We start from the raw sequence: 12,876 nt of genomic DNA, 5'->3' as shown, positions 1-12,876 counted from the left end.
TGTGACATGTTTTCCTCTGTTGCACGACACCACCAACATGTCTTTGGTGCTGTTTATTGCCATAGATATGCTGTCTTATGATTAACTATTTGGAGTGTCTGCCAATCTTATGTCCTGCCTGTAAAAAATCATTCTCATCATGGTGATAGAGACTTTTTGGGCTATAAGGGATCTCTTTGGAAATGTCTCCTTTGAGCTCATAGTGTTTATGACGCAAGACAGACTGGACATTTATAACTACCTTGACCCTTGGCTAACGCAGTGTCTCGGCAAGAGGACAATGAGACAGAGCTCTTGCTTGCATACATTAGGTGTGGCCTTTCAGTCAAGGAATACTGTGGCTTCCCACACTGTGTTTATGGGATTATATCAGCTTTATGCATGAGACAAGAGGTCACTAAGCAAGAGGCACTAGAAGCACCTGTGCACTTTAAAATGCACAGTGTAAAAATGGCTGTGAAATCCACAGTCATTTATCAGCTTCTGCAAAGTTAATTGCTGTGAATATTTTTACAGTATAGCACTGTGTATTAGGCCTAAAAACACAGTAATCAACACTTTGTAGAGTGTGTAGAAAATCACAGTAATTCAATTGAATTCAAACTTTATTTCAGACTCACAAGAGGGTCCATAACATATATATATATATATATGTACATATATATACAATATATATACATATATATGTGTATATATATACCAGTGGATACCGATACCATCTTGGGCAGTATGTCCTCTGTCGCTCCTCTAAAGAAGCAGACGTAGATCACCATTTCCTCTGTCGATCTGGACGTACTGCGCCTCTGAGAGCTGCTCTGCGGGTTTCACCTGCAGTCTATATATAAATGTATGTATATAAAAAAAATATATTTTTTAAAAAACAGACATAAAAGATAAAACCACAACAATTCATCATTTAATTTCAAAAACAATACATATGTAGACCTGTGTTTCCTGAGCCTGGATGAGTACCGAGAACAGCTCTTCCTAGGGCTGGTTAAAGCCTCTATGATACTGTTCTCTGACTTATCCATGCAACACATAAAATTGTACATCAGATGTCTTAGAGGTGCCTCACATGTAGGAACACCAGTAATAGTCATACTATGGCAGAAACTATGATGTTACTGTAGAAACAGTAACCATTATACTACTGTAGAAAATCACAGTAATATTCATACTACTGCAGAAACCATAACATTACTGTACAAAATCACAGTTATACTACTGTAGATAATCACAATAATATTCACACTACTGCAGAAATCATTATACTACTGAAGAAAATCACAGTAATATTCATACTACTGCAGACACCATTATGTTACTGTACAAAATCACAGTAATAATCTCACTACTCTATAAAATCACAGTAACCATTATGTTACTGTAGTTAAGGTAGCTGCTGTGTTTTCCCTAATCACTAATTTGAAGATTATTTTGTAATACTTTCAAATAAACCCCTCAAATTCATGGTGTGAATTAAAGAATTTAGACATTAGTCTGTAATAATTATTTTTTCCCATGAATTCAGATACTTAAAGATAGACTTGTTTCTTCATTCTTCTGCAGGCTTTTACTTTCAGTTTTTAAATTTGTCTCAGTGTTTATCATGTCATGACAGGCTATCTGTGAAGTTTTGAGCTGATTGGTTGAGCCAAAGAAATGCTTCACGCGATCCCTTCGCAGAGTCAGTCTAGGTGCCAAAAGTTCTTTACTGCAGCCAGTTTGGGACTTGACAGCTTTTTGGATTACAAAGATTTTCTTTTTAAGTGTTCTTGCCTGTTTTTGCTCGGTGTAAAGATGTCAGACAGTATCATAGATGGATAATGTAATTGTGCTAACATTATTTTTGTTAGCTAGTGATCTGCAAGCTAAAAGAAATCCATAATTAAACCTGACTGCATTGTAGTAAACTGAAACAGCTTACAATTCTAACTTGTCAGCATGCCTTAACATTAAAGATGTTAGCTTTGTATCTTCTGCATTCAAAGCATTGACTGTATGGATGTCATGACAGCTCCCCAAAATTGAAGCCATAACATTTCGATCGCCCCCTGATGGCTGGCTGCAGTATATGTCATAAGGACAGTATAGGTCCCGCCCCTTCCATGTTAGCAGATAGGACATGAGCCAAACAAAAATATTAAAGTTCATGTCAAATAAATTATTCCTCAAGATGGTTTCTGTCATTTTAGTCAGTTCTTATCATGCTGATGTATGTCCAAGTGTTCATTTTTCTTATAAGTTTGTTTTTAATTTGTTATTTGACAATATAAAAAGGGGGTGTGACATCATGATTGACAGCTGTGACAGCTGCTCTCAAACCTCTGTCAGGCAGGTTATAGCTGGGGGGGGGGGGCACGGGCCATCATCCTGCCACCCTACTCTACTGCGCAGACTCTGGCTCCACATTACATCACACAAGCCAGATGGCAGCTCAAAAAAGATTTTACTCCACCACCTCATTTCTGCTTCACAAAGCTTTTCTGCTTTGTATACGATTAAACAGCAAGGGAAAGTGACGCTCGTTGTTCCAGACATCAACACTTGATCCAGTTTCCTGTGGTTGTATGCATCGATTTATATGTATTATTTTCCCCAAAATAATCAAATGTATGGCAGTTTTAGTTAACGTGCACTTGTTTCTCTGTAGGGATGGCTACAGAAACCTGGTATTAAATCAGCCCTGGGGTTAAAGTAGTAAAGACTTTAGTACTGATAAGCGCCAATGTTACCAGTTCTTTTATTGGTACTTTTTAATGTTTTGGTGTTATCACGGTGAAGCCTCTCCTCTGCTCCTCCACATACACACACAAACGTGCACACACGGAGCGAAGTTAGCGGACAGCAGAACACAGGTGAAGTGAAGATTACTCGAGCTGACAACAACTACACTTGTTACTGTAAGTGCAATAAAACCTTAGTGAGTAAAAAGCCAATACTTTATCAATACAACTGTTCAACAAGCATGAACATGTAAAAAAAAGTGATATTTCTGTGATATAACTGCTTAGCTTAGTTTGTCACGTATATCTATATATAAAATCTGAAAGATTCTTGTGAACCCAGCTGCTGACTGAGACAAATCAATAAGAGTATCGAACTGATAACTGAACTGATAAGGAGTATCAATAGGAGTAGTGATTGTCAGTGTGCAGTCACAAATATTAATATGAAAGTGACAAGAATTTTTACTTTTTTTCTTTTACTGACTGATGTAAATTCTGGTCCCTTTAAAAATGATAAAGATACATTTGTGTTGTTTTTCTTCTAAAAAATAATTGGATAGTTTAAATAAGTAAAGGCCTACAAGTTTTTTGTTCAGTAAGGAGAGAAATAGGACTCCTTCATCACTAGTAACATACTTTTTCATTTTATACTTATGCATAAAGAAGTGCCTTTGCCAGGGCTGAAAATCGTGGCCATAATGCACCAAATTGCACTGTTAAAAAAAAAACATTGGTGGCATGCCCCTGGACCCCCCTAAGTGACTTCATGCCTTTGGCACCCGTTGCTGTGCAGCTCTGCCGCACAACCTGGACACAAGTAGAAAAAACTTCAGTCAAAAGATTTTTCCTCACCAGCATCCATGACAGCTACAATCACTGTAGACACACTATCATTATATTGCTGTGTTTCATTTTACAGGCACGATTTCCTTACTGTGACTTTAAATACAGTATCATTAAATTACTGGGTTTTATTTTACAGTTACAACATTGCTACTGTAAATATAAACACAGTAAACTTACTGTAAAAAGTTACTGTAAAATAAATTACAGTAAGTTTAATCTTATTGCTAAGTTAAAATCTTACTGCTACTGAATCAGCAGTTAAAATTTTAAGTATTAAGTATTTTAAAAGCACGCAGACCATGACCATACTATATCTGGTCCATTATATGATGTGTTTTTCCAGTGTAGGTAAACTATTGTATGCAGAGGCAATGTAATAAAAAAAGAAACAATAAAACTAACTTACATTTAAAAAGTTTTTTATTTTTCATGTAGGCCAACAAGAGTTCATTTATTATTTTCCCAATTTAACGTGTGCAAAAGTCAGAAGAAAAAATATATACATTGATTCTTAAATACAACTTTATTGCAACTGCAGACAGAATTCATTATTGCAGTGAGACACTGCACAATGTCAGCACATCCTGTATTGACTAAAATATTGAAAATGGGTTTACAGTACAAGAAGTCAGTATGTTTGCACAAGGCACATATAGGTTTCTTACTCTGTGACGATACATTTCAAAGTTCAACTGATGCTGGAAGCACTGTATCCCCTCATATGTAGGTCAAAGCAGGGCTCAATTTGGATGCATGGGGGCAAAAGTACATGTTTATTTGGAGTCATTTCTCTTCTGTACTGTACAAATTAGCCCATTATCTTTAAATGTGAAAACAGCTGACCCAACTAACAGAATCTAGTTTGTCAAATGTGCATACAAAACGTCAGGTGTTTTACTTACGTAGAAGTAGCAAAACGACAATTTTTATTTGCAAGTAAAAGTCTTGCACTGAATTAGTGAAAGTACAGAAGTATTGACATAAAAATGTGTCAAAAGCAAAAGAACAGTATTATAGTCAGTATTATATGTAATACTTTTATTGAATTATTATTATTATTATTAAAGTATTAACATTTAAGTTGTATCTGGTTGAGGTGGGGCTTATTTTAACAGCTTTAGATACTGTTGGGTAGTTTAATCTACAACAATACATCATATTTTACAAACTCATCATTGGATTTCTATATAAATTCTTACTCTTAAACGCAACTAATAACTACAGCTGTCAAATAAATGCAGTAAAGTAGAAAGTACAACATTTTGCTCTGAAATATAATAGAGTAAAAGTTTAAAGTAGCATAAATTAAATTATTCAAGTAAATCACAAGTACCTAAAAATGCCCTAACGTACATTATTTGAGTAGTTATGTTCTACAACTGCTTAATAGTGCTATATTATACAGTGTGGCTTATTGCTATTTGAATGTGGCTACCTGTGACTATGCATAATGCTTCTAATAACTTAATACTTATCAACAGCTCTTCCTTTGATTTCCTTTTTCATAATGAGACCTGATTTGAATGGTGTTTCTAGTTTTATCTGCCTAGGAGGATAACGGTCTCTTTTTCATTAAGGACATGAATACTGTCAGTATGTGATTTCTGTCATATTGTTTTTTGGCCATGAGGGGTCTTTTTCAACATCATTATGGTATAATGTAAATAGAAAGTTAAGTAATTTCACCCTCCAACCATTTCTTCTATTCTCAGTCATATTCATCACCACTTTCTGTCACAAGCATAAGACTCAATTGTCAATGAAAACAAGCCTTGTGAGACTTGCATCCTAGCAGCACTTGTACACAGGCGGTCCACCGTGTCGTCCTGTGCTGTCACTCTGACCAGAGGTCTTAGATTGGCACCTGTGGAGAGGGAGGGCAGGGTGTGCGTGGATCACCTCTTAAGGCAGAACCAGGCTCACACCCCGGTGACGTTGGCCCAGGCAGGGAAGGAGTCTAGGTCAAACATGGCCTTACCCCAGCTGTTGATGGCCAGTGTGATGCAAAGGATGCCAATGATGTTCATGATGATTCCTGTACTGGCCTGATGGAGAAGAGGAATAGCAGTGATCTTGAAACAGTGTGTCAACATTTTGGGAGACCTTATGTTTCCCAAAATGTTGAAATTTGGGAAACATTTAATTTCCCCAAATGTTGAAATACTATATTGTAATAGTGTATTCAGTGTATTCATTTTGGGAAACATTATGTTTCCCAAAATGTTGACTCATAACTCAGTGGTATTTAAACAGCTAGTTTGGCTGTCCAAAAGTCAGAAAATCCACCTACCAGCACCTCTAAAGTTAACATGTTATATCTCATTTGTTTTATCAGTACAAAAAACAAAGTGTACAAACAACAAGATGTGGTTTTACGGGACGGTTTCTATGCTTTGCTTTTTGGTGCTAGTATGTGGATTTTGTTACCTTTGACAGAGCCAGGCTAGCTGTTTTTCTTTATGCTAAGCTAAGCTAAGTGGCTGCTTTTGGTAGCTTCTCATTCACCATACAAACATGAGAGTGGTATCAATCTTCTCATCTTCTTCTCATCTAACACTCAGCAGTAATAGGTGTGTTTCTCAAAACTATTCCTTTAACAGTTTCAGGTCGCAACCACAAGCGACTGTGAACACATGAATTTAGCTGTCTAATAGTGGCCCTAAAGTTTGCATGTTCAACGTATAATTTACTGAATAAACACAGGAAGCCACTGCCATACTCACCATGTCAGCAACCTTGAGGTATCCATAAGAGAAGACGATGGCATTTGGAGGCGTAGCAACAGGCAGCATGAAGGCGAAAGAGGCACTCAGAGTACAAGGCACCATGACGTATAATGGATTGATTCCAATGGACTGGGACTGGAAGAATCACACAGAGAGCATCAGCAGTCTGAGACAGGGATGAACACACCCTTGATGACAAAAGCCTCCACTCCTCTATCTGGCTATTTTTCTGCAACCGTAATCATTGACTCATAACTCAGAGTGAAATGTGTGCAATTCTGTGCGGAGTGAAAACTCTCATTAGGTGGGTGTAATTAAGATGCAATTCCTGCAAGCTTGGGGCTGAGTCATGATATCTAAAATAGAAAAGTACTACATGTGTAACGATAATGGCAGACTACTAAGATGCAGAAAACATTACTCTGTGGAATTTCTGTCTGAATTACATATCCCACAGCACAGTATCTTACAAGTGCACAGTAATTTTTGGTTCTCAAAATAAACAAAGGGTGAAAAGACTGGGACTTTATAGTTAGTCTTATTTAAACTATTGGCTGTATATCAGGTTACCATGATGACAGTGTTTTCTATTGTCTGATGTTTTTTGTTTAAATCAAATGCTAAATATTCAACGATTGACAGAATGACAAATGAAGTGACATGCCACAAGCCATGACTGCCACAAGTGTCATGTCCCCACTTTCAGCTGCATGTAACTGATCAGATGCTCTTTTCTGTCTCTCCCTTCTCTTTCTATACTGTTTTCAAATGAGAGTTGGACACCCTTGTGTGCCACTTGGAATCGCCCTTAATAAATATCTGTCTGAATACCCGAGCTTGGCACAGTCTTTCACAACCCAGCTCTGGCGTTCTCTTGACTAGCATGCACAGTAATGCCATTCTTCAGCTGCAATGGGGTGGGCAGCATTACAAGGCACTGTGCTGAATTGGTGTGTTTGGCAGGTTCCTAATGGGAGGAGGGGCCCGGGGAAGGGGACAAACATATTCAGCCTGAATGACCAACTAGATGGGTAACCAAATAAGGGAAAATAGGCCGGCTTCCACTGGGAGTAGTTTCAATGCTGGACTCCAATTGGGGAGATCCGTTCAAAAGAAATTACCGTAATTCCTAAAATAGTGGCCGGAGCCTTTATTTACTTCAACTGCAGAGGGTACCACTGGTGCTTACTGGAGGCTTATATTAGAAGTAGGCCTCTATTTCTAATTCCCTCTGTTTGAAAAGTATATTTGCTCATATTTTAGTACAAAGCCTCCTTGTTTTCTGATCTGCTTCAATTTGCTCTGTTAAATTTTTGTTACAACGTTACCAGCAATCCACTTAGGCTGATATGCAAAACAATAATTCTAGCACTTGAGTTCCATCCGGAATGTGTTGGCAGTTCACCACTTAGCTGTAGCATGGGGGTAGCATGCTCATCGATGGTAACTACTATTTATATTTAACTGGCATGCACATTTTATAACAGGCAACAGGAGTTTATCCACCATTGTTTATTCCCTGGCCTGTTTTTGGAGCCAGCCTTTATTTGTTCATGTCGGCCACGCCCCCAGCCATTATCAGAGACCCAGCTTTTAATTGACTGCTATCTATTATTTGAGGAAATACAGTACGCTAGGAGGCACTTCACCTCACTGAACCACAACTGCCAAACATGATTGTCTGTCACCTGCAGTCTAACATGCTGCTTCTTTCTTTCATCAAACACATTTCACTTTCTCTCTAAGAACTCTTACCATTGAGGCTAAGACCGGTAGGAAGAGCGTTGCAGTGGCTACATTACTAGTGCACTCTGTGAAGGTAGCAATCAGCAGGCATAGGACGATAGCAATTGCCCAGGGAGGGATGCTCTGTAGGGGTGTCATTTGATCTCCCATCCACTTCGAGAGTCCTGATTCCTAAAAAGATATATATAACATAAACATATACAGGGTAAAACCTTTTCCTGGAAATGTCTGCAGTCTTTATCTGTACAGCTGAGTTAACATTTGCTCATTTACCATGATTACACAGTGTAACTCAGTGGTATTTAAAGCATAAAATTCAGAATAGAATAATTTGAACTAGCATCGGTAGGAAATGTTTGGTTTGCATTAGCAATAACTTAGCACAGCTCTGATTTGGTGTTAGGAGAGTAAACAGAAAACCGTAAAGCTAATATCAATAAAATAAAATTAAAAACAGTAACTTTGGATTACATATGCTCCTCATTACATGTGAATCCCTTGTATATAGGATTTGAATCAAGTGCGGGAATGGCACTTGATTGAATTGTAACAAAAGTGGGGTTTGATTTCATGAAAAGATTTAAACACACATAACCATGAAGCCACCACCACACTCCCCACTCCACAGACATTAGAATTCACACCACATTATGTGTAAGCTCTTAGCCCAGGCGTAATGTCCCATTAACATTATGACTGTCACTGCCACTTACTTCACTTCCCTTGGCCAGGGCAAAACCTCCTCCAAGAAGAAGCACGATGCCCCATGGTAACTTCTTCTGGGCAACTTTCCAGGTGAGTAGAGGTGGAGTTGGGCCAGCACTTTGATGAGGTGCTACAGATCCAATAAATTCAATATCAGTGTTAAATCAATGCAACTCTGATATAACTGAATGAAATTTATTCAAGCAGAATGATGGCTCACCTGTGTCAAAGCTTTGAGTCCTCCATGAACAGAAACGTGGGGGTTTTGAGGGCAGAACAAAGAGGAGGACGGCAATGAAGACTGCCACGGTAGCATCTGTCACGTACCTAAGAGGTGAAGAGGTGAGGGAGTGAACATGCACACTTATATGAAAGTTTCTTCAAAGCAAATAATTCATAAGAGATTAATAGGTTAATTTGAGTGGAAATCAGATGTAGTTTTGTATACAAACTCTGCTCTGGAGTTGAAGATATCTGTTGCCCAGCCGTCCACAAAGCCTGGATCCCTTGTGAACCACAACACGACCAGCAGAGTGAAGAGACCCAAGACGCTGATCTCTCCAAAGGACATGGGCCCCAGCAGACGATGCTGCTCACGGATCACATTATAGGCAGCAATCTCCTTCTCTGTCTTCACTGCTCCACAGCCCCATGTCTTCTTAAAACTAAAGGCATCACAAGGGAAACAAAATCTTTGTGTCACCTCTGCACTCAATCACATTCTTGATGCGGTAAAAGTTTCTTGATGTCGATTCAAGTCTCTGTCACTATAATTAGGCTTTAACCATCACCAAACTCACTTGAATCCCACAAAGACAAACTGCAGCCAAAGCCAGGCCAGTGTAAGCATGAGGATCATGTTAGGGAAGGCGAAGCCGAACCAGGAGGCGAAGTTAATCACATCTCCATTTTGAGGAAAGAGTCTAAGGAAAACAACAAATGGGAATAAAAATATTTTGATGAACAAGGTTAAAAAAAATGGAATACTACTAAAGAACAAAACACTCACTGGCTCATCTGGCCCTTCAGCACCAGATTGGGACCAGTCCCTGTTAGCGTGGCAGTGCCTCCGATGCTGGCAGCATAACAAACACAAAGGGTCATCCCTTTACACATTCTCCGTCTTTCGGCTGCCTCCTTATGCCTTGTAGCCTCCACTGTGGCATCCAAGAAAGTCACCATCACTGGACCTTCAAACAGAGACAGGAATGAGAGGATCTACAAGCAACATAGTTTTTAAATGCTGTGCATCATACTAAAATCTGTCTCTTAAAGATGATCACAGCTAACCTTGTCCCTCACTCTGTTTCTCTGTCTGTGAAGGCAGTTTGCTATCCGTCTCTGATGTCTGGACTTGCTCCTCTGAGCTGAGGATCTGAGGTAGCTCTGCGTCACTGTTGTTGAGCTGTTCCAACACTGCTTGAACAATAGGCACCATCATGGCTGTGGTAGCTGTGTTACTGATCCACATGGACAAGAAGGCTGTCACACCCATGAAACCCAACATCAACCTGCCAGGAAGATTAAAAAAACAAAACATATACTGTTAGTGGCCTTCGGTTGGAAGAGGGGGCCTTGAGTGTTTTACAACTATCAATAACAAAAAGAGGGAAAGACTTTTATGACGGAATTAAAAACTTGAAAATAGTTTTCTTATCTATAGCTGTTTTTGAAATCATAGTTGATTAGATATGGTTCAGACATGAAGGTCATAAAATATGACAAGCCAAACAGAGAATCTGCTGTGGAGGCGTGCAACTGAGCCACTCACAGTGCCGGGCGCACACCAACAAATAGCAGCACCCTCAGGGCGATGCGCTTGTGCAGATTCCAGTGTTCCACGGCTACTGCCACCATCAGTCCCCCCACAAACAACATGTTTGTGTCCTTTAGGTACTGCATGCACACCTGGAACAGAAGGGTCATAGTTCACACAGGGTAAGTGTGACTGATAAAGTTGAGAAAGTTTGATAGACTCCTGCTGTAATTTCACTTACGTCTTTTGACTGCATGATGCCAAACAAGGGGAAAAGGAGGGCTGGGAGCAGAGCTGTTATAGCCAGTGGTAGGACCTCTGTGCACCAGTACACCGCCATCAGGATTATCACATAGGCACATTCTGCCTCCTGCATGAAAACATGGAAAAACATACAGAAAAATGCACACAAGGACTTTCTTTTATGGTTCAAGGTCCCTTATGGAAAGGTGCCACATATGGTGTGAAAAAAATGCACAACAGCCTCAAGATTCAATAACTGTTATATAATTTTTTAATGGGATGTTATGACAGTTCAAAGGGCAAAGTGTACTTGTTAGTCTATTATTTCTGGTCACCTGATTGTACATTTGAAAGATGTAGATTATACTTCTAAGCTCTATAAATATCCCTCAAATTATTATCATATGACATTCATTTTTCATGATTTATTGCCCTGCAGCCTGTGTAATAAAGACTTTTGAAACCTTTAAAGAAAAAGCCTTGGTTACTTTAAATCAAAACTTTTCAAAGAATCCCTTTTCTCTGTTTTTTGCAAGCAAGCAAAGAATCCTAAACTTAATCTTCTATCAGTCTGAGTCTTCTTCTCTCCAAAGAGCACCTCTGTTCATAGTAGGCACAGGCTACCTCTACCCTATGTCCTTGTTCATGGCTACTTTACATTGGAGTCTCTGCTTATCATAACATGCGTGTTGCCTGTGTGCATGTCCCTATGTCACATGTAGCGGTGGCAACGTGGACAGAACCCTTTGACTCTGTGTTCCCACGCTGGACATGACCCTTCATGTTAACAACAAGGAGTTAAAATAACAGAAATCCACCAGCCTCAGGCAACACTGGACAGTTCTCATGCATTTTTCTCCAAGGGCGCTGTGCAGTTGTGTGCCGCATCAACAGGTGCAATAGAGATCCAGCGCAAATAAGACTCATTTAAAAACGGCATTTTCTGGCAAAAAATTATCTTCCGGAGCACAGAATTTACGGATGAATTTAGTCAATTTATATATTAAAACTGCATGTACATGAAGTGATTTCCCCCCCTAATTAGACTAACTTAATCATAATTAAAGAAGTTCTGAGTGGTGCAGGATATATGTTGCAAAAAAACTAAAAGTCACCATTCAACACTTCAACTGTCTTGTGCTAAAATGACCAAGAGCAAAATTTCGCCACTCTGAAGGCAAAGTTTAATTCAAATGAATCTATTGTTTCATTCAAATCTGTTACATACCGGTGTCGCGATCACCAAAGGCAATGGAAGAAGGAGAAAAGGAGACGAGAAGAGAATAAGCTCATTCTTAACAGAGCGCAGATATTTGAAGAATGCCATCCTAAAGGAAAACGGAGAAAAGGAAGCTTTTGCACCATGGATCGCGCTTTTGAAGCTCAGTTCAGAGGGGGAGGAGGAGGGTGGGGGAGGAGGGGAGTCCCACAGCAAATAAAGGAGAGAGAGAGAGACAGAGAGAGAGAGAGAAAGCGAGAGAGAGAGAAAGAGAGGTACAAATCACAATGAAGAGAAAAAGGGTATATAGTTGTGAGCCATAGAAATATTCTATGGATTACAACAAGAAGAGCCGATTGATTGATTATTCTTAGAATCAACAAAAGTTCTTTAACAAACCTCCCAAATAAAAATTTCTGGTTCATGATGTTGTGCCATGTGTATGGCGTCCCACCAAGATTTTATCAACTATTTATTATTTATGATAAGATAATAAATAGTTGAGGCACTTGATGTTTAACTTGCAGTTTCCAAGTCATATTGACAGTTGTTGATCAGCCGAAGACCTTAAAACAATAAGCTAAAACATCAGAGCAAATTTCCAAACAGGTGTCATTTGGATAAACTGACCACATAATGGGAATCTAAATGGTTACTTTCTCACCTGAAAAAATATTAAAACTTAATAAAGTGACATGTTAACAGTCCAGCAAAAATTACAACAGCGTTTAGCCTGGCCCATCTTCACCATTTTGCAGTCTGAAGAGACACAATGCATTGTAGGGTAGTTGAGTACGTCCAGTAAACCATGGATGTATATAAAACAAGTTCCCAGGAACAGCGACAGGCTTTGAAGCCAGTTTGACATAGTGGCCAAACTGTGTAATTACGTCACATGATGCT

General features: G+C 39.0%; 1 protein-coding gene across 1 annotated transcript; it reads right to left on the bottom strand.

Annotated features, from left to right (window-relative positions):
• Nucleotides 1–4,018: 4,018 nt before the first annotated feature.
• LOC121898811 (solute carrier family 13 member 5-like) lies at nucleotides 4,019–12,214 on the bottom strand. Its single transcript, XM_042414257.1, has 12 exons — nucleotides 11,983–12,214; nucleotides 10,753–10,881; nucleotides 10,527–10,663; nucleotides 10,046–10,266; nucleotides 9,765–9,945; nucleotides 9,556–9,678; nucleotides 9,208–9,420; nucleotides 8,976–9,082; nucleotides 8,764–8,885; nucleotides 8,060–8,221; nucleotides 6,302–6,439; nucleotides 4,019–5,623 (listed from the first exon to the last, which is right to left on the bottom strand). Exons 1-12 carry the CDS (start codon nucleotides 12,079–12,081, stop codon nucleotides 5,498–5,500), a joined length of 1,758 nt encoding a protein of 585 aa, XP_042270191.1. The 5' UTR covers nucleotides 12,082–12,214; the 3' UTR covers nucleotides 4,019–5,497.
• Between the last annotated feature and the right edge of the window lie 662 nt (nucleotides 12,215–12,876).

The sequence above is a fragment of the Thunnus maccoyii genome, chromosome 6, assembly GCF_910596095.1.
Source record: "Thunnus maccoyii chromosome 6, fThuMac1.1, whole genome shotgun sequence".
In the NCBI taxonomy this organism is placed as follows: Eukaryota; Metazoa; Chordata; class Actinopteri; order Scombriformes; family Scombridae; genus Thunnus; species Thunnus maccoyii.
Note: the sequence above shows the minus strand (reverse complement) of the source record. Positions and strands in the feature narration are given on the sequence as shown.